The sequence below is a fragment of the Cuculus canorus genome, chromosome Z (genome assembly GCF_017976375.1).
Source record: "Cuculus canorus isolate bCucCan1 chromosome Z, bCucCan1.pri, whole genome shotgun sequence".
Lineage (NCBI taxonomy): Eukaryota > Metazoa > Chordata > Aves > Cuculiformes > Cuculidae > Cuculus > Cuculus canorus.
Window position 1 is genome coordinate 11620053 of NC_071441.1, and position 21640 is coordinate 11641692.

At 37.1% G+C, this 21640-nt stretch overlaps 1 protein-coding gene across 9 annotated transcripts in view; it reads left to right on the forward strand.

Moving 5' to 3' along the window:
- The first annotated feature begins 396 nt into the window (after positions 1 to 396).
- RNF180 (ring finger protein 180) overlaps positions 397 to 21640 on the forward strand; it is a 67044-nt gene continuing 45800 nt past the window's right edge. For 3 of the 9 annotated variants that reach the window (XM_054055447.1, XM_054055451.1, XM_054055452.1), the window contains exons 1-4: positions 397 to 437; positions 4254 to 4389; positions 10314 to 11264; positions 16018 to 16182. In XM_054055447.1, the coding sequence (XP_053911422.1) occupies positions 4288 to 4389; positions 10314 to 11264; positions 16018 to 16182 (1218 nt within the window). In that variant the 5' untranslated portion in view covers positions 397 to 437; positions 4254 to 4287. The other 6 variants (XM_054055453.1, XM_054055454.1, XM_054055455.1 and 3 more) reach the window with 4 other exon arrangements.

Sequence of the window (21640 nt, forward strand, 5' to 3'; positions counted from 1 at the left end):
TCTTTCACAGAAAGGCTCATCAGGCACTGGCAGAGGCTGCCCAGGGAGGTGGTGGAGTCCCCGTCCCTGGAGGTGTTTAAAATAAATACGGTCAGATGAGGTGCTCAGGAACGTGGTTTACTGACAGGTACGAATGCTTGGCTTAAATGATCCAAAAGGTCTTTTCCAACCTACGATAGGCAGGGACACCTCCCACTAGATAAGGCTGCCCAAAGCCCCATCCAACCTGGCCTTTAACGCCTCCACGGTGCGGCAGCCACAACCTCCCTGGGCAACCTGTGCCAGTGCCTCACCACCCTCATCATGAAGAAATTCCTCCTTATGTCTCGTCTAAAACTTCCCCTCCTCACGCTAAAGCCATTCCCTCCATCCTCACTCCACGCCCTTCTACCAGGTCCCTCCCCTTCCTCCCCTCCCCCGCAGCCGCAGCGCTCCCGGTAAGCGGGGCTGGAGGGGGTGGGGGGGGGCGCGGCGGTGCGAGCCTCGGCTCCGCCTCGTAATTAACTTACAGGTGCCCGGGCGGGAGCACCGCGTCCCGTCTGGGTTTTAGTCCGTGATTTGTTGATTTTTTTTTGGTGCAAACGGCTCGTGTTTGCGCACGGGAGAGCCTGGAACGCGAGCTCTTGGGAGCAAGAGCCGATCGCAGCTTTCCCATTGATCCGCCGGGTCTGCGCCTGCCAAACCACCCGTCCTCTTACTGTGTGTTGCCGACCTGTTTTTCTCGGCGGCAGGCAGTACCGGGTTTTATCAAGCTAAATAATAGCTTGCGATTAACTGTTTTTGCTCATTTTTATGTTAGCTGCCTTTTAATGGATAATGCATTTTTATGTTAGCTGCTCTTGCTGTCCGCCCTCTGTCATCCACCCTGCACGGGCAGTGGGACTGGATGATCCTTAAGATCCCTTCCAACCCAAACCCTTCTGTGATTCCTATTCTATGGTTCTACTTTGTGGAAGCCGATCACCCAGCAGCAGCCTAGCTGGTGGAAGGGCTTATTCCAGCAGGAGCAGGTGGCGCTGCTTTGCCTCTCTGGCAGCCTGGAGAGTGTCCTATAAACTTCATTTTCTGTCTTTCCATCTAATTGCTGCTTTACCGAGAAACAGTGGTGAAGTAGACTCTTTAAAATGCCTCTTTCAGGAGGAATGCTCTGGAGGTCAGAAGCTCGCAGCAAGTTTTTATAGGTACCTGAATATCGTATTTGCTGGACAATGGAATGTCAGCTTCTCCCATTCTGAGAGCTGGAATTTCTCGTTTGGACACTTGTTGGCTGGGTCAGCTCATTATCTTCTCTTTATCACTTTCCTTCAAAGCTGCCACCGATGTAATATTTTTTCCAAGACTCTTGGTGACTAATGCTCCAGTTTTTGTGCCATAATTTTTCACTGCAACCTAATGATTATTGCCATCTTAATTGCTGCAGTGTTCTGAAGGGATCGCAGATGACTTGAATAAAAAGGCATTGAGAATTATTTGTCCTGCTGTACTTGTTTTCTTATTTTCATGCATTTGGGGATAAGGAAAAGCTAGTTAAAATGAAATTTTAGACCAGGTTTTCAATAGAAATATAGGGGGTTGTGCTTAGTTCTTCACTTGGAACATTTGAGAATTATATCTTGGGAGTTTTACCTCATGTTTTCTGGCAATATTTTTGAAGAAGGAGTGGTCAAAGCTTAATGAATTATACAGTTTGGATTGTATAAGGAACTTGGATATCAATATCGAGTGAAAGGAAGCCAGAAGGGAAAGTGTCCCATTCAAAGAGTGATGAATAAACAGAAAGTTGATCAGCTTTGTACCTTTTCTCTGGCTGTCCTGTCTGCTGCTTGATCCCTCACCAATTTTTTGTTGTTTTCTTTGTGAATAGTTCCATTAGCTTTCTATGGTGGTGTTTGTAGGTTTTCCAGGCAGAATGGGAGGAGGAGAGAAGTACAATTCCATTTTCCTCTTCCCTTAACATACTGATGAGCGTCTATAAATATGAAAATTTTAAAGCTCTCATTCTGAAATTACTTTAAAATTGTTTGCTGCTTTAAATTGTTATTTAATTTTCCAGTGTTTCCTGCTTTTATAAATGTAAGAAGCAACGTTTTAAAATGGATCTAGTGAATTTTGTGGTAGTTTCCACACCACAAAGACATTCTCAATTATTTTTTTCCCTTGAAAGTTATATAATCTGTCTAGTCTATTCAGTGCTGGTAAAACTTAATTTTGAGTTTTGCATCCAGATTTGAACATTGCCATGCAAGAATAGCTGACCCATTTGAAAGAGTTCACAAAATAGCAGTGACAGTTGGAGATCAAGAAAGCATAATCTGTGAAGAAAGAGGAAAAGAGCTGGATTTATTTAGCCTGAAGACAAGTTTGAAGGGGATCTAAAATATATAATAACTGTTTAAAGTTGTAGAAAGTTCCTCCAAGGAAGAAAAGAAGCCATTTTGTTCTCTGTATTCACAGTGAATAAGGGAAATTGCCAGAAAATTTAGGTTAGATCTTAGGACAAAGGTTAAAATAATAGAAGATAAGAAGGTAATAAAATAGTTTGGGAAGGCTATGAAATCTCTCAGTGAGCTGTTGAAAGATTAAATTCATTCTGGAAATGTGTTGTGACATAGTGAAGAATAGATTAATTAGAACAGCTTTAAAGTATTCGAGCAATACAAACTGGTAATCATTGTTTCAACACGCAATGAAACCTAATGTGCCTTTATTGCAGCAGGGATACACAGTGCTCATAAAAATCTTTCACAACCTGAATTTACAAAATTCATTCATAGAGAGGTCCAGCATTTTTATACATTACACTTTTGAAATGTTTCTGCTACAGAAAGCAGTAGCACTGACATAGCAAGGTTAGGAAAAAACTCGAGAGACATTCTGCTTAAGTCAAGGCATGTGAATCATCACATCTTTGTCATGAACAAGCACGTTTCCAGCGTAAATTCTGCCTTTATCTGTGTCTTTTCTGTGATCTTTTGCTTGGCTGTCTTAACTTATATTAAAATACTTTAATGGAATCGTTACAAAAATGCGTTTTAATTTATAGTGATGTTGCAAGGAAAGATTAATGTTTGCCTTAATTTCAACTTCTAAGTTTAGCACGGATCTGGTTATTAAAAGCTGCATGTACACTTGCTCTAGGTGTCTAATGTGCGCGCATGTTCTTGTTCTTCCTTGTTGGACAGTGTTTTACAGTGTTTTACATTCGTTGCATATGTAGAAAAAGTAGGAAATCTGGAAGAAGACTTCGGATTTCAATGAAAAGTACTAAATAGCCTCTGTATATGTGTTTAGTAGTCTTTGATTAATTCAGAAAACAAGGCAGAAAAGTGGAAGGTAGGAATGGGATAGTTAGTAAAAAATAAAGAAAAATCAAATTGTTGAAATAATTTCAAAATCAGGTGTTTGGACTGTGGAAGACTGGTTTTAAGTTCTATGCCTCATCTTCCCTGTCAGTAAGCATTGCAGATAGGCACAGGCCTAGCATAGTGCTTGAGCTCAGTGTGTAGTTGCAAAAGATTTTCTTGGTTTTTTTCATGTAGCTGACACAAGAGGGTGAAAACAGAAGTAGATAGAAGGAAGAGTTGGAGGACCTTTGGAGAAAGCATGACAAAAAGACGAGGCTTTGGGAACAGATCAGAGAAGAACAGAGAGACATCAAAACACAACAAGGCACCTAGGGTGAAAAATATTTGTCCTTTCCTTCTGTTTGTCTTAATTTAGGTCTCTGTTTTATAAGCAGGTCTGCAAAAAGCTCTGTTGCACCAGTAATGCTGTTCCTCCTGTACAAAGTAATTTAATGGAGTGAGCTTCTGAGGGCACATTGAGAAAACAGTCTTTGTCATCTGCGGTTTTGGCATTCATTCGTATTTGTTATGTGGTATCACATACGTATGTGTGTGTGTAGTTAATTTGTAGGATAGCAATGACTTAATGCAGTGGTTATATTCTTGGAAAAGTGGGGTTCTCTTGTTTTTTGTTTACATTGAAAAAGTTGGTTTATTTTTTTTAATTTGTTTTGTTGTTGTTGTTGCTTTCTAGTTCTGTTTCTGTATGCAACCTGGAGTTAAAAGCAGCTGTTTTGCTTAGCTGTTTTGAATTCTAGGTGGCATGCTATACAATATCAGAGAACATTTGTAAAAAAGGCATTAGTCTCCTCTATAGTAAAGAGACTACTGATGGACTTCTGGATCACAAGAGGAAAGCATGTGTGGTTTTGATGGGTGACTGAATTGTATGTTTTGTGGTCTTTGCAGATAGCCATACAGAGCTGAAGAATCACAAGCTGAAATGAGTAACCGAGAGGTTGATGTTCTGCGTTGCTGGAAATGTAGAAAATACATAGCAAATTCTGTTTGCCTTGCCAAATGTCATGGAAAAGAACTGTATGATGTAAGTACAGCATCTGGAGGAAGTTTGTAGCTTTTTCGGGTGCCATTGGGTTTAAGTAAAGAAGAAGTACTAGACTTGCCCTCACTTGGTAATTAAACTCTTATGGAACTCATTACTAAAATATGGACAGTTCTGTAGAGAGTAATATAAGCAGTAGTGCTACTGAAGCCAAGTAGACGGTGATCACCTTTATGTTCTGTGGCACGAAGGCTGACATGCATTATACATTTGACTCCTAGCTTATGTGGAGTATATAGTGTTACCATTTTTCACATAGAAAGGGGTTTTGGTTTTGTCAGTTTTAATGCAGTAATTTTTTGTTTTAATATCCCTTAACAGACAACTGTGTGTTTCTAAGGTATGTTTTAAATACTGATGCTAATTTCTACTTCAGTAGTTAACTGTGTGTCCTACATCAGAAAATTTTACTGATCATTTTGAAAATGTAGGGGATAGTCTGTGCACAAAAATAGCGCAGAAGATTAGCCTACCCTAAGGGTGGTAATGCCCTGCCAGGCTAAAATGCCACTTAGTAATTTGCATTGTCTCTATTAAAATAAACAGAAAAATAATCATACAAAGTAAAACAATGAGAGAGTATTTCCTGCTGTGTTACAATGACAGTTAGTAATCATAAAGAGTTAGAATCTTTTCAGATGTGCCAAGGAGACTGTGCCTACACCCTGTGATCGTGAATCAAAATGAAAAAGCAAGTAAAAGGAAAAATGTTGATCTTCTTTATTAATGCACTAGAAATGCAACAGCATTCTTTTTGGCAGTGGAGAAGGATATAGCCAATACAGATGCAAACAAAGTTTTAAGATTTTTAGGTCAAATACATTGCTGAAATATGAGAAAAAAACAGATATTCAGTCCAAATCTTCAAAAACTGTAAAGCAGAATTCCATCCAGGTTGAAGTAAGGTACTCTCCACAGATGAGAGGAAGATGATACTGCATGTCAAATGGATCTATCTGTCTGGTGTCCTTACATGGAGAATTTCTGAAAGCTTAAGTCTTCTGGGTATAGCCCCACACTCAATTATGAGCATAATGAAACATTCATTCCCGTGAGTTTTGTAACATGGGAGTCAGTGATTTTCCATATTAGTAAATTTTAACAACTGATTTTAAGACTTCAACACTCACCAGAATTTCCTTTTAGTTTTAACTATCTGTATAACTTTACTGACATACTAAACCATATTAAAATATTTCATTACACTTCTGTCTCTTCGGTGCTAAAAGGTAGTTAGGTAATAGGTTTTATTTGAGTATCAGTTATGAAAATACTATGTTTTTAGATTTTGTTTTCTCTTCAGTTGGTCACATCATCGCGGTAAAAACTCAAAAGTTGGCAAGAGGCCCTGGTTTCTCTGCTGGTTGGTCTAACAAGCATTGGAAAATGAATTGAAAACTGTTTGTGGTATACTTGTGCAGTACTGACTACAGTCTTCATATGAACTAGAACTTAAATTTTCCCTTCTTTTACTGGAAAATTTTGCCAGCTGATCCTGCTTCTGAAATCGATTTCTGAATATACTTGGAAGATCAACAGTTGCATGCTTTCCGTTCTTGTAATCAAAACAAAACCACCTCCAAACGCCTCCATCTCCACAGTGGAGCCTGTCCAATGTCCTTAGATTCAGAAGCAGAGAATTTTTGACAGCATCTGCTTGATGTTTAGCTTAAAGAATGCACTAACATCTTTCAGTTTTATCATCTGTTTATAAAACTGGGAATTTGGGAAGCTGATATCTGGACATATTCAAACACAAAAAGCTTACATGAATGCTGAATATCAGTACAATAATTTTTTTAGCAGACATCACAACCTTCAGCTGCTGCTCAAGAGTCTTGTAATGTGTGGCATGTGAACTTAGAAGCCATTCCAGAGTGGGTGAAATGTGTAATTGAAAAGGTAGATCTATTTTTGCTTGCATCTTTTTCAGTCAATGTGAAATAAGCAAGGGGAACAAAGTTCAAGGGCACTTTTCTGCCGAGGTCCACATCTGTTGTAGAGACCTTATAACTGAGGGAATATTTCTCAGTAACATTTATCATTACCATTTACCGATGCCTTTTTCCCCTCTTGATTTTTTTTTAATGTATGCTCAAAACCTACAAGTGCTAAATTCTATTCTGCCCATTTATAGATGCCCATTTATGTATGTGTGTTTGTCCAAATAACTGTGATGGGCATCTCTGCATTTTTTGTCAATGCTTAAAATTATATTGATTATCTAGGCTTTGGGTTTAGGTTTGCCTTGATCATTATATCTTGCAATACAAAGACCTATGTTGACAGTAAAAAGCATGTTTCTCCATAAAACTGGACTGGGGTTAAGAGATCAGTTGTTGGAATATGTTGAGGCATCTTTTATATTTAATATGCTATTATGTCATCTGAATAGAAAGCAGTTATATTATGCACATTCAAAGGTCTGATGACAAGCGTCACTGCTTTTTAACTGCCCATCTAAAATCACAAACCACCTCAGAATTTTCCTGTTGTACTGATTGCTTTACTTGAGTATTATCTCGACTCTAGAAGTTAATGTTGTTGCATAGCAGAAACAGTGCTTTTCTTTTGCCCTGCAGTTTTTCTCTGATGAGTCTTTGATTTTGAGAGTCAAATGGTATCTGCATTTCGTTTTGCTTAAACTCCACTATCTTAGCTTGTATTACGTTACAAGTAACTTCTGGTCTAAGCAGATCTACCCTGAAAATGATACACAAAGAAAAAAATGACTGTAAAACTAAACATTAAAAAAATAAGAAAATATGTTTCATCTTCCCTCATTGTTTTGCTCCATGTTTTATTTTGTTAATAATTAAACTCTGTTTTAAAATAATGAACTCGTGCTTCAATAGTGCATGACAAAATAGTGTATCTGTTTCAGAAACATTAATGTTGAGGGGAGAAATTATGGGTGGTAAAATAGAAGGTCCTACAAAAAAAAAAAAACCTGAAGCTAATCCTATAGCTCAGGAACCAAGACTGGGAGGGAAGAGACAAAGAGATGGCCATGGAATATGTTCTAATGTGTCACAGTGAGAGAAAGCTCAACTAGATCACTTCACTTGCACAAGTGGACACATGATCAAATGAAGGCGTTGTCTTACCCTTGGTCAGAAAATGTCGGTGTGCACCAGCCCACAATGCTTCACCTGTGAAGCGGTTTTTAACTAATAACATCACTATGCTTGAGCATGCACTCTACTCGCCAGACTTGGCTCCCTCTTCCCAAAGTTGAAATCAGTGCTCAAAAGAACCCATTTTTTGTTGGTAGAACATGTGAAAGCATGTGGAATTGCTTTAAACATTGGCAGCGTCCTGTGCAGCTGTGTGTCAACCCAGAAAGGAACTATTTTCAAGGTGATCGTCATTGATTTTCTGAATTTGTCAAATAAAAGGAGGTACAAGTACAGTCTTGGTTTTCTTGTATCAGGACTTATATTCCTCTGCTCTACAAAATCGCCTAATCTTGGATGTCTGATCATACAGATGCATTTTTACAGTACTTTGCATGTCATATTATTTCAGTGAAGTTGGTTTCAGTATTGATAGTAACATTCTTTTCACCTTTAGCTGTAAATGGCTAGTCTACTGCATTTGGAAGCCTAGAGAATCAGGTTGGAGACCTGGGTTATCAAAGCCCATAGACTGCTCAGAAAAAGCTTAAAATATTTGTTCAGTATTGCAAAGGAGCCATGCTCCTTTGCTGGCAGAGGCAGAAAATACAATCCTTTATGAACACCTTCAACATCTTAGCAATCATTTTGTCTTTTAATATCGTAGGAACTCTTGCCTCATCTGCTTCTGACTTCTCTGGAAAGATCCTGTGGGCTTATGGATAAATGTGTAGGGTTTTTAAACAATTCTAGCTTATCCTCAGAGCCTGTTCTGAATAATTTTGTGATCACATGTTATTTTGTCCTGTATGACTCTTGAATCAAAAGCTAAATCGTTTTACATAAGCATGAAGTCTATTTGCAGGCTGTAGAAACCCACTGCTTCCCAGCCAGTTCTTTTTTTGCCATCTGTCCCTGTTCTTAACCAATCTCAGTGGGTTTCATGCACACATTAGTGTATAGATAACCTTAAATAATTATAAATCGCTAGTTGGTGCTGCTAATGACCTTTATTGACCTGCATTTCCTTTTCCTCGTGATTTGCTTTAGCTTCTTTGGCTAATGCTTCCCAGTTTTCCCTTTTTATGCAGTCCATCATTAAATCTATGTACCCTCATCTCCTTTTCAGATCTTACTAGTTTCCCCCCTATCACCTCCTCCACTAGTATGCTGTTACTTCTTTAACTGAGTCAGTGCTTCCACAGTCTGTTGCCAAACTAATGATAAATCAGTTCCGAACTCCCTTGTACTGCACCTTATCTCCCAGTCTCTGTGCACATAGGAAATGGAGATGTCCTTAAGATATCTTCCCTACTGTCACAGGCCTTCTTCCCTAACCTTCATGGATCACTCCTCTCCATCTGGAAGTCCAGGTTACTATTCCATAGTGCCTGAGTGCCAGACTCACTAAAGGCAGTAGAATTTTGGTGCCTAGCCCATGGTATCTGGGAAATGGAGTGTGGGAGCCTGATAGTAAATCTCTGAACCAGCTTAATTCTTGTTTGAGAGTGGCATATGCACACATTAGCCAGCCTTATAAGCTGAAAGAGACTGCACATCCAAGGAATTTTCAGGGTTTTGAAAGCCTTTGGGAATATGTTAACTGAGATATTTTTTCCCCTAGATGTTTTTTCCTGTGTTTAGGTTAAACTGGTTCTCATAGGTGCAATGAAATGTACCTCTTTGATACTTCGTGAAATTTTGACATTTTAACCCACAAGGCAGTAGCCAGTTTCTTAAAGAAGTGTTTCCAGAACATTTTCTGGTGTCACAGGTGAAAAATAACTATTTTCCACTCGAGAATTTTTTCCTGAGGCTGAAAATAGGTTTTACTGAAAATATATGAAACTTTTGATGAGACAAGCATCAGTCATGGAATCATCTTCCCAAACTACCTTGAAAGACATTTGCAACTGAAAGCAACGCTTTAACCAAAAATGCTGGGCAGCATCTGTATTCATGGCTCGCCCCGCTTTAGGCACACTAGTGAGTAATGTGTGACTGGAGTTGATAATGTTGTTTCTCCTCTGGGCTTTGATCCTACAAAGCACTCACATAACTTTAATCCTCATAAATGTTTCTCCTGAAAGACACATATCTTTACTGAAAATATTAGTAATTGGGCAAGTACATAGGAGTTGAAAGATTTTTATATGCATTTTCTTTTGAAAAAGTGCCTTTAGGATTGAAATGAATGGCAAACAATGAAAATAACTGTCTCCTTATAGATAGAGTATTGAGGATTTGTCATGGTAGCTGCATGCAGATTGTGTTGTAATGCTACATACACCAAAATACAAGTACCATTTCAAGCTTTCGTGGAGTAAGCAAGGTAAAAAGCTATGTTCTCTTTGTGAGAAATCATCTTCCACTGTATTTAGTATGCAAGAAATGTATCAGCATTCAGAAGACTCAACTGAGAAACATTGCTTGCCAATTCCAGATTAGCATGGTAAATTGATTTCTCTGCTTTAAAGGAGCTGATGTTTTCATTAGTATTGCAGCATTATTTTATCTGTGGACAAATTTAAAACTTACTTCAAAGCCACTACGTTTTGAAATGTGCATTTTAGGTTTCTTAGAATTGGTTATCATCACAGCAAGCAGAGTTTTGACTAGAACAGTATTTATGGAGGATTTTATTCCTGTTGGGAAATCTCCTTTATTGTTTGTGAAAAATAAAAAAAAGTAAATCCTTTTATTAAAGGATAAAAGTAACTGTAATACTGATTTCTTATTTGTTTACAATGAATGTGTTGGGTGGGGTTTTTTTTCTTTTCTTGTCAATAGGCACAGTGGACAACTGGAAAACTACGCTGTCCATTCTGTGAGGGCTGCTTAGGGGTTTTTAACTTTGTTCGCAACACAAAATGTTCCTGTGGACAGTTAGTAAATGTACATTTCTGCAGAAGCCGGACTGACTATCAGCCGGCTTTCTCTGTTACATTGGCAAAATCATCAGGAAAACAATTACCTCCCCTCAAAATTCAGTCTGGCTATAGCGAGGATACTTGCCATGAAGTGGTAACTGCAGCTTTGGAAATCAAAAATCAAGGGCTTTCATACATAGCCAGAAGTAGTGATGGCACTGGAAGACTAACAGAAGCACTTTGTCTAGAAGTAAGAGCTTCCAGATTTGAGATGAAAAGTAAAACACTTCGCTTAAAGGCATCAGATCAAGAAAGAAATCTTTCTGCTTTCTGCCCTGGGAATGATGCGTGCACTGTAAAACCTTTTCACAGAAGATCACATAGTTTGGATTTAAATATCAGAGAGACATTTGTTTTGTCACCTGCATTATATGAAACTTGCAGTACGGGAGCAATATACCACGGACAAAATGAAAATCGATCTGTTTACACGGAAAATGGCTTGCAATTAAGGTCCGGTAGGAAAGATGGTAGTTCTTTTCAGGAATTACATCGTTCCAGTGCTGACAAACTGCAAAAAAGGTTTCGAGTTACTTCACATACCCCATTAGTACATAGAGAAACAGAAAGTGAACGTGATTTTGAAGCTACTGGACAATCTTCTGGGAGTGCCATTGCTGATGAGTCACCTTTTGTGGTGAAATATTGTTCACCTACTAGTACTGTAGAAGGGGAACAATACGTAACACCTGTGGGTCTTGTGCAACCTACAAATATTTCCTTCAACCGAAGACTGAATAAGAGAGAAAGAAACAAGTTGAAAAGCTTGAAGAGAAAACAAAGAAGGCAAGAACAGTGGCTACAGAAGCAAGTAGGTGTTTAAAATTAATTACAATTTTTTTTTAAAAAAAGTTTGGCTGACTTCTATAAATTATTATAACATTTTTTTATACTGTCTCTTAATACTGATTTATTTTGGTACTGTCTAGAATGAGGTATCTTGCCACCAAGGATTTATGTCCTCTTCCTAAATGTAGTTTTTCTAATTCAACTCAGACAATTTTTTTCTGTGTAAAATCAGACCTTGGTGGCTATGTATAACTAGTTTATCTTGGTCTTCTTATTGTTCTGTGATGTAATTATAAATTTTAAGGGGGAAAAAATACAGTAAAATTTCATCAGTGTGATTAAAGGAAACCTATGTGTTCAAATATTCTGAATGAGAAACCCTAGCATTTCAGGCTTTCCATTTTAAGTAATGATATTTTGAGTTAACTTTACAGTTAAGAAAAGGTCAATTTTTAAAAGACGTTTGTACTTATTATTGTTTGTAACACAAATATTTTTTCTTTCAGTAAAGAACTGATTTTTTTCTATTTACAATATTAGCTTTTTGTCAGTAAATATTTTATCTACAAAACTAACCGAAGCATTACGTATTCTTATCAATTAAACAACCATGGTTTCATTCCTGAAACCATGTAAAGCAGAACAGAGTTAAAGACTGTAGATGGTCATGCAGTTTTTGGTGGGGAGAGGGGAGAAAGACAAGGAATATAACTTAAAATGAATAATACAGTTTTTGTTTGCTCTGAAATTCAGTAGAAAGACCAATAATATGTATGCCTTTAAAAGAAAATTCGTCATCGTAAAATTCCTGCCACAAAATACAGTGTGACCAGGAAGAGCAAACATACTAACTCTCATCAAAGAAGTAGTGTTTACTCGAGAAATCGTTCCTGCGTCAGATAGGTATGTCATTGTAATAGTCTTAGAATATTCCATATATGTAGAATCTGACATATCGCAAAAAGGAATGCTTCTCTGCCATGCACTCCTTTTTGTGGCTACTCCCCTCTCATGTGCCAGTCTATAGCTACCCTTTTCTTTGAAGTTCCGCTTGCCATCCTCTTTCTTCAGTGTTTTGACACTCCTCCTTGTAAGAATGTGCATTTGTCACAGTGATACTTGTAATAGGAAGCTGATATGTCGTACTTTGTAACCATGATTTACAACATACTTATCATGTATGCTTAAGCAACTAAGTAGTAAAACTTCATAAAGAGAAAAAAGCATAAACTTCTGAGTGGATGGAGTGAAAGACTGTTGATAAATGATAATGGGAAGTATTTCATTTAAATGCTCTTTTAGGAAATACTTCAGTGCAGTAGAACCTTGATGTGAAGTTAATCTCTTCTAAGTTCTCTGTATTCATGATACGTGCATCCCTCTTTTATCTTTAATTAAAGCTTTTGTGAAGAGCAGTCCTAGAGAACAGACCTGTTCAGACTTTGGAATATCTTTATAGCCTGCTTCTCTAAGTTGATCTTGTAATTTGATATCTTTTTCTGTCACACCTTTTTTCCGTCTTGCTGTAAGCCAATATGTGCCCATAAACATATTGTGGCAAAATGCACACTATTATTAACTTGGAGTATATAAACCAGGAGTGATTCTGTGAGCTGACCTGGACTTGCCCCAGAGGCCTGAGCTCATGCAGGCTTTGTGGTGGATGGAGTCAGCCTACTGGCAGCAGAGGAACCCAAGTTGCTTCTGTCTGCTCCACATTCAAAAATAATTTTTTTTCAGAAAAAAGAAACTTCTAACATCTGGGATAATTAAACTCCCCACCTTTTTTTTTTTTTTTTTTTTTTTTTTAAAGAACTGTTTCTTCATGCTTTGTAGTGATCTATGAGTGTTTCTTATCCACATCTCCTATTTAGTTTACCGCATTCAATTTCTAAGCGTTTCTTTTTCCTCACGTCTATGTTTGGAAGAAAATAATGCTATCTAAAAATAATTCTTTTTTCTTTACGTTTCTTTGACTATTTTAGGTAAAACTATAGGCAGTCACTGAGAAGTATAAGGCGCCATATGCATCAAAAAGATGTCAGACAAATAGAACAGAATAGATTTTGTACAAACTTACTGTTTCTGAAGTTGATAAGCAATCATTGTTTCTAGCAGGAGATGGAACAAAAAGTAGCAAATTAGTGACATGAATTATATATAGTATTGCAAAATGCTGAAGAGGTGTTATATGGTAGCTGCATTTCAGAATTAAGTACAAGGAAAGGTAGCATCTCCTGTTACAGCTGAAGAAGTCGTCAGTCTCTTAGGCATTTGAATGTCTTTTTCACATCCAAAGGACAAGCTTATACCAATAATTTAAATAACGCAAAAGTTTCCTCTGTTGTGATCTAACAGTGTTATGGCTGTAAAGCTGTGACAACATATACAACATACATATTGTTTTAAGCTAGTTATTGCCAAGATTTTATTTGGTGTTCTTTCTGATCTCATGTGCTTCCCTAATGCTCTATATCAACACCTAAATTAAAATGATTGCACATCAGAAGGGAGAGGTTTTCTTTATATGTGACTTAGCTGAAAACGTGCCTCATGTTTAATACCATTTAAAATTATGAGAATGGAATTGGGGGGGGGGGGTCAGTTTTCTTCCATGAGTATATCTGGGTTTTGTGAAGATACTAGAAATCTGTCAGTTCCCATTATTAGTAATTTTTAATGAAGTTGGTAATTACAATTATTTCACCTTCCATTTGAGTATTAGGAGATTTGATGTCTTGTTTTTAAAGACTGGAGTATGACCACAAAAACATGTGGACACGTGGATGAAGAAGAGAAACATTCTGATTCAGTAATAATTTCATTGTTTTGATAATGCCATCAGACAGAGAGAAACTCATCTTCATTAATTGAGACTTCCACTTCATAGTCTTTACAAAGGAAATCCAACAATTTGACAAAAGGTTAATCAAATAATCTTTTGTAGCTCAAAAAGTTGAAAAGTTGTAAGTGATCTTATTTTCATTTATTACATACCTCATTTTTTTGTATGTACAGTGTGAGGAGAGCTTGCATGACTTTTACTCATCTATGTTGTATGATAATAGAAACATGCAGAATCAGCTTTTAATGGCATTGTCTATTTCATTTATATTTTGTTCAGTACTTTTAAATGTAATTTTGAGTTTTGGTTGTGATTTGGACCTTCTGTTAAAGTGCACTCCCAATACCTGAGTCTGAAGCAAACTGCAAATAATTAGCTAGCAGCTTCAGAACTAAAATGTGATATTAGGTAAGGCAGACTGAGAGGAAGCAACTGGTGAAGGAAGGTGGTTTTTTAATTCTTCTATAAATGCAAAAATTTTAATTCATGGTTTAGTAAAAGCTGTATAGAAATTGAAGAAATATCTAAAGAGAAAATCAAGGGAGGAAGAAACAATTCCATGGACTTTTTTTTTTTAAAAAAAAAAAGTAAAATTACAAGATCGAATAGATCTAATTTAGAACAGTTCAGCTTCCACTTGCAGATTAAAAATAGTGTGTCTCAGAAAGAGGAGAGAGAATTACAGTGCAGCTCTGAAATGCACTTTACTGGAAAAATGGAACACCAACTGTGTACTTAGAATCGTGGAATCATAGAATGGTTTGGGTTGGAATGGACCTTAAATATGATGTACAGTTCCAGCCTCCCTGCAATGGGCTGCAACACTTTCAACGAGATCAGGTTGCTCAAGGCTTCATCCAGCCTAGCCTTGCACTTCACTATTGATATTCTTGTATTAGTTTTCATGAAAAACAATACACTGCTTAAAGAAATAAGTCATAGAAAGCCACTTGATTTATAAGAAATAGAGCAAAGAAAGTTCATTAAAACATTCTTGACTGCAGACATGGTAAAGGAGGAAAAACATGAAATTGTGAAAGAAGTGGTGTAATGTGGAGTATTACATTCAGTGGGCTTTCTGAATTGGAGAGCATTGGTGGTTTTGGAGCATTCTGACTTTTTTTTAAAAAAAATAAGGTGTGTATGATTAGAATGGAATGTTACACCTGAGATTCTGGAAAAAAGGTAAAAACTGGGTACCAGTCATTCATATGTATACAGACCTAGGTTCTTCCTTTTTCTGTGTTTTCTCAGTATCGTCTTTGTTCATTTCAGCCACTATTTATGGTGTGTTAAGTTTTATCTTCAGCTATAAATTTGGGAAGCTAGGTAAACATAGGAGACTCGGAAGTGCTCTAATGTAGGAAATATTGTACATGAACTTTGCAAAAGGAAAAAATACCAGTCATAAACCACAAATCTGTAGAAACAAAGTCCCATGGTAGCAGACCTGCCAGCTGATCCAGAAGCAGCATGGCCTAGACAGGACCAGCTGTTCTTCAGGCAGATTGATTTTCTTATATTCCTCAAGTCCGATGCATACCAAATAGACTTAATTTACCATATGTGTTAAGATCAGAGAGGTCTTAAAAAAAAAAAAAGAAAAGCAGAACACCATTTTTGTAGTTGCTGTGACAATATGTTGTTGTTTCCCTCTGCAGCACAGCACAGCAGACCAATCTGGTTTCTAAATGTAAGCTGTTTTAGGAGGGTATAAATAACGCATCAAGATCTTGCACTTTACGGAAGCAGAAACTATTAAGTATATTCTTCCCCATCAGCAGCAAAGTTGGCAGATTTTCTATGATTTAAGAGAACTGCTTTTTCGTTTTATTGACAATATTGGAAAAGTAAGATTCTAGAACAGCAAAGAGGAAACTGTACCATTGCATGTACATTCATATATGCTTCTTATTTGCATTTTTCACAGGTAGTAAGTTGTTTTGGTGCTCAGTCTCACTTGATGCAAAACAGGCAAAGCTGTGTCAAAAGACATGTAAAGAGATTGATTGAAGATCAGATACAGGCAGACCTGGTGGTTCCTCTTGGCTGCACAGTGACACAGCTTGTACTGTTAAGTAGTATTCTCCTTGAGGTGGGTGCAAAATCCAGATCGAAATGAAAACGTTAATTATGTTACAGTAAATACTGTACAGAGGAATACTGATTTTTATATACTAGGAAACTGAATTTTGGTTTTATGCATTAGAAAAAATGCTGAAAAGAAACAAATTTCTTTTGGATGAGCAAATCTCTTCTGCAGGGAGCTACTAAACTGAAAAGCAGAACACCATTTTTGTAGTTGCTGTGACAATATGTTGTTGTTTTTCTCTGCAGCACAGCACAGCAGACCAATCTGGTTTCTAAAAGTAAGCTGTTTTAGGAGGGTATAAATAGCACATTAGAATTACTATGAGATGAATCTCTCTGGATTGAAATCTGTTAATCTATGGAATATAACCATATTTAGAATGGTATTAACCACTGTGTAGATGTATGGTTTGGGGATTTCTTTTGTACTAAAAGTATCCCAGTTCCCTTTAGCTTAAGTATAAGTGTAACATTTGGTAGTGCATCGAAACTATTTTTATACAAATATGTGAGTGGTGCTGAATTTTAGAGACGTATGCTGAGAAGTATAATGTGCGAATATTATACTGACCACACTGAGGAAAGAATGTGATGAGCATCTCCTGGGATTAATTTGACCCACTATTAGTAAAATATAATCTCACGTTTTAATGGAAAGCCACAGCAGGAGGTGATTCCTCAACAGAGTGCTGAGTTGGGCTCCTGGTTGTTCTCTTCATGTTCTCTAGACTGAACTTCTGTAAAAACTGTCTTGGGAAATACCAGTGGAAGATCTTGCTGAATTCTATCTCTAGCCACATGTTACATTAATTTGCTGTTTCATTTTGTCTGTACCACTATTTCATCACCTTCAGCTACAAAGATGCTTTTGTCTTTTGCTTCTCACTCAGTTTTCATTCAGCATTTTGAATCTCGACAAATCCAGTGAGCTGGTTAAATGAGATTCAAAGCATCTGTTTATCTGTCCTGAATTTCTCTACCGAGTCTTCTCCCTGTGCTCTTGACAGCAGTTAGCCTCGTTTTCCCCTTCCGTGCACTGTACATGGTACCATATCAAAAGGTGTTGGACCTCTGCAGTTGCTTTTTTGAAACCTTGTGCATTTTCTTATCATCTTATCTTCAATTTTTTATTTGTACTTTAAGATAAGTTTTTTCCTACCTGTCTTCCATCAGTCTTCTGTCATTTTTCAAATATGGGTGTGCACATTTTGTGGGAACAGACTTGCTGTATTTTTGCAACATTTTATTGAAACCTCGGCAGCAAGACCCCTCATCTAATAAACTACGGCTCAAATGTAGCTCACATGTCACTTTCTGCGCTCCTTTGTGCCCCAGATACTAGTTTGTAAGGGTTCCTTTGTGTGTGGAGAGAGGAGAGATCTGGCATAACAGAGCTTGCTGGAAGTTAACTGACAAACTGTGAATCTTGACTCTGAGTGAGACCATTTAGCCTAAGAAAGTAGAGGAAATAAGGTTTTTTTTCTTCAGATGTCTCTTGTCATGCTCCTGCTGTGTTGGATAGGACTTTAGCTGAAGGTTGAAGAAGAACAAAAGGTAGTGGAGATTGAAGTGCAAATGCACTTGTTTCTCTAAGGAAACCTCCCTAGTGGAGCAATAATGCTGAACTTTTTCATGTTTATGAAAATTTTTTGTTCGGTGTCAATTTTTTTTTCAGAAAAACCCAATGCTTTGTCGACGTTTTCTTTCAACAGAAGTTTGTGCTGAAGTGTGAAGTTCTTATCAATAGCAATAGATCACCTCTCTTGATTTAAAGCCTGTTGATGCAAGATACGTCTTATATAGGACATTCTTCTGTAAGCTCACTAGGTGTTCAAGGTACCTACTACTTTACAGAACGGTCCTTTTGGCAAGCTTACTAACCAAGCCAGAGTTTTGGCACAAGACAGAGTGAAAGGTATGATACTTCTACTATCTTGTAGATAGTAGTCTACAAGTCTTGTGCCCTTCTGCAGGGTTACAACTACCGACTTTGTTTAGGCTGTCTGAAGAACTCCAGCCTGTCAGAAGAGTTGGACTGTCACGGTGGATTTATGACCGAACCAGAACTTTTCAGGAATTACATTTTCTTATGGCAGGCATGACTAGCAGGGAAGGTGTATGGCTCAACATGCCAGCGATATGCTGTTGCAGCATAGTTCTATGAATGATTTTCTGGGCAAAGTTTTTTTTTTTTTCAAAATACCAACAGAACCACATGGCAGTGGTGAAATATGCTGGTATTTCTTATTAACTTAAATGATAGGGTGAATAGGCAATGTGGGCAGTGGTTTCATGTTACAGTGGGTGAAAAGGAATCCCCGTACAATTCTGGCCACAACTGTCTGCTTTGCTTGTCTCATCTGACTCTGCAGTGCCCCGATTCAGAGAGGAAAGCTAAAAAGTTTTTTATTGATTTTTCTGCCATGACAACTCATGCAGCCAATGGAAGAGTATAGTTGAACTGTGTGGTTGGAGATTGAAGAAATGGTAGCTGACAGATCAACTGAGCTATCACATGAAAACGTGGTTTCATAATTATTTTTTCTGCCAAATATTCCTTTGTTTCATGTTCTAACAATCCTGCTAGAAAATGTGCCAGTGCTAGAGTTTTGGTTGTTTGCAGTCATACTGTTTCAATCAGTAAATTATCTTCACTTAATGGATGTTTCTTATGATACCTATAGCAATGATAACAATGTAATTATTCTCAGTGGAAATGTATGAGACATTATCCAGAACTGATTTGCATGCATGAAATTGAGGGCTAGTGCGTAATCACAGTATATTGATACCCTGACTCTGTAAAGTGTATATGAAAACTGATCCATCTTTTATCTTCATAAATTTGTGAGATGGAGTTTTGTTTCTACTTTGGAGCTTTTGTAGCCTTACATATTTAATGTCTTTAATAATCCATACTTAAATCATGAATTATTCTGATATATAACTGATACATTGCCTTGAAGTATTGCCTTGTATTTTGGCTCTATAGTATTTTCACGCTGCTATAAAAATTACTGGGTTTAGGATTTTTTTTTTTTTAGAATGAAGACGTTTTCAGCAGCAGAATCTGAAACGTTGTTCATGAAATTGAGAACTCTGAAAGTACATGTTTTCCTATGTGATGTACGAAATCTTGAAATACTTGGGGAGGCTGGGATGAGGAGGACCAATAATGTGGAAAAGAGCATGTATTGATTCTTATTTAAGGTGAGCTTCAGTAGCTGTGTAGTATCAATGGGATAAACATGGGGAAATATTTAAAATGTATTAATATAAATATTTATTTATTTAATTCTGAATCGCAAATGTAAGACCCGACTTCTGGTTGTGTGTTCCACTTCTGTAATGAAAACTAATTGACAGTGATCATTTTAACAGAATACTTCCTAGGCACGAAGAATACTCTGCTCATCTAGTTACATACAGCCCTCTTTTCACAAGGCACTGAGTTTATTATTGGGTTAAAAATTGGGCACGATAACAAGTAGCAGAAGTACAATGCAGACTATGTATCTGGTGATTTCAGTATTTCATAAGAAACAAACATATCTAATTCTGTGGGGTACATTTTAATTTCAACAAAGTAATGCAAGAACAACAAATAAAAGCATCCTAACTAGTAATTATTTCTGGCTGACCTTCCTGCTGGTGACACTGGCTAATCAAAGTCTGAAGATGTACTTTGAAGGCAAATGTAATCTTCAGCTGATTCTAGGAAAGACAGATATTCACTCTCATATTTGGGTCCTTACTTTTGTGCTAAATGTAGCCTGAGTGGACATGGCAGTGCATCATAAGCATGGTTACAATTAACTACTCTCTACAAGTATTTTTAAAGCAAATCTAAAATTACAGAAGTTATTATATTTTTATCATTTAATAGCAGAAAAGTCCAGCCATGACTTAGAGAACTTCAATCAGTGGCATTTTAATTTCATCTCCATAGAAAATTTTTAATGCCATATCAGAATTTCTGAAAATGAAAAATGCGCTGTGAAAAAGAGAACATGTTCTGGGAATACTTGTATAGCTTTAGCTATTGCACTGCCTCATTAATAAATAATTTTATTACATAGTAGCATGCTGTGCTTTTCTATTCTATCAGGCTTTGATAGTGTTTTTCCTGCTGTTGCTTTTTTCATAGGAATAAAAGATTTCCAAAACGTGGTCCACTGCAGTAAGCACATTGATAAACTAGCAAGAGGTATACGGCAAACTTATTTCAGTGCTGCAGAGCTGGCATAGAATGTTGCTCTAGCAATAATCCCAAATTATAATGATGCCAAGTAATAATTGTATTACATGATTGAAAAAGTAAAATGTTTGCCAATATATTAAGGCTAATTCTTCTACTTAGTTCATTCTCTCCACAAGGAGGATATGGTATACCTTAGCTTCATTGTATTGCATTAGACGCTCCTTCCAAAGCCCTCTGATTGTGCGGTTTTGGAAAAGACTGTCCTATACCTAAACAGTAGCCATCATCACAGATGATTTGTAGCCTGCAAATTATATTATTTTTTGAGGTACATAGACTTGCTTATGCTAGTCACAAATTCAAAGAAATGACATCATGTTCTGGAAGGACAAAAATAAAGTTAAATGTAGAAATGTACCTAGTGTACCGTGTGCAGTCACACTAAATACACAATGATTTTTCCTAAGAGTATGAGAACTGTAAGAGCTTCCCATAAAAACTCCTATACCACTTGATTTATGCATAGTTAAGCTGTTTGGTTTGAAAGCAACATTTTGTTTAGTATGTAGTTTTTCTGTAACAGTGTTTTGTAGCATTTTAAATTAAAGCTTTAGGAGGTAGAGTATTCTAGCATCTTTATTTGTTCCAGAGAACTTCAGAAGTATTAGGTGCTTTTCAGTGTAGGTAAACTCAATAATCCCTGCCTCAAGGGTATGCAGTTTACTTTGAGTAGTGATTCAGTGACGAGAACAGAAGGGTGAAGATGAACTAACGTAGAGAATAAAAGTTGGGAAATTAAAATAAAACGCTCAACTGCACCTGGTGTATTAAGAAGCACATGGCCAATTGAGTTTAGTTAACAAAATTAAAAATAAATACTGTATTCTTTATTTAGTATGGCTGAAATGGGTGCTACAGAGACCAACAGTTAGACAGTTCAGGGGCATTACAGTGGGAGAAAGTTTTAGAGACTTGAGGAAGAAAAACTGTATGCTATGGTGAGGCTAGAAACACAGACAAATCAGGAGCTGTGATATAAGATATACCAGGTGTGCTAATTCAAATTTAAGTTTGATGCAATGCAAAACTAAGCATGTCATATTTTCCAGGAAGAGGTTTTTCTTTCAGAATACTGAGCACAGCATAGGTACTAAATTTGGGCTATAAGGAAGCTTGGGGTATTAAAAGGGGTGGAAATGATGAAAAACTGAAATAAAATCAATTCTGCAACCATGCTGAAAAGGCACTTTGATTGTTGCAC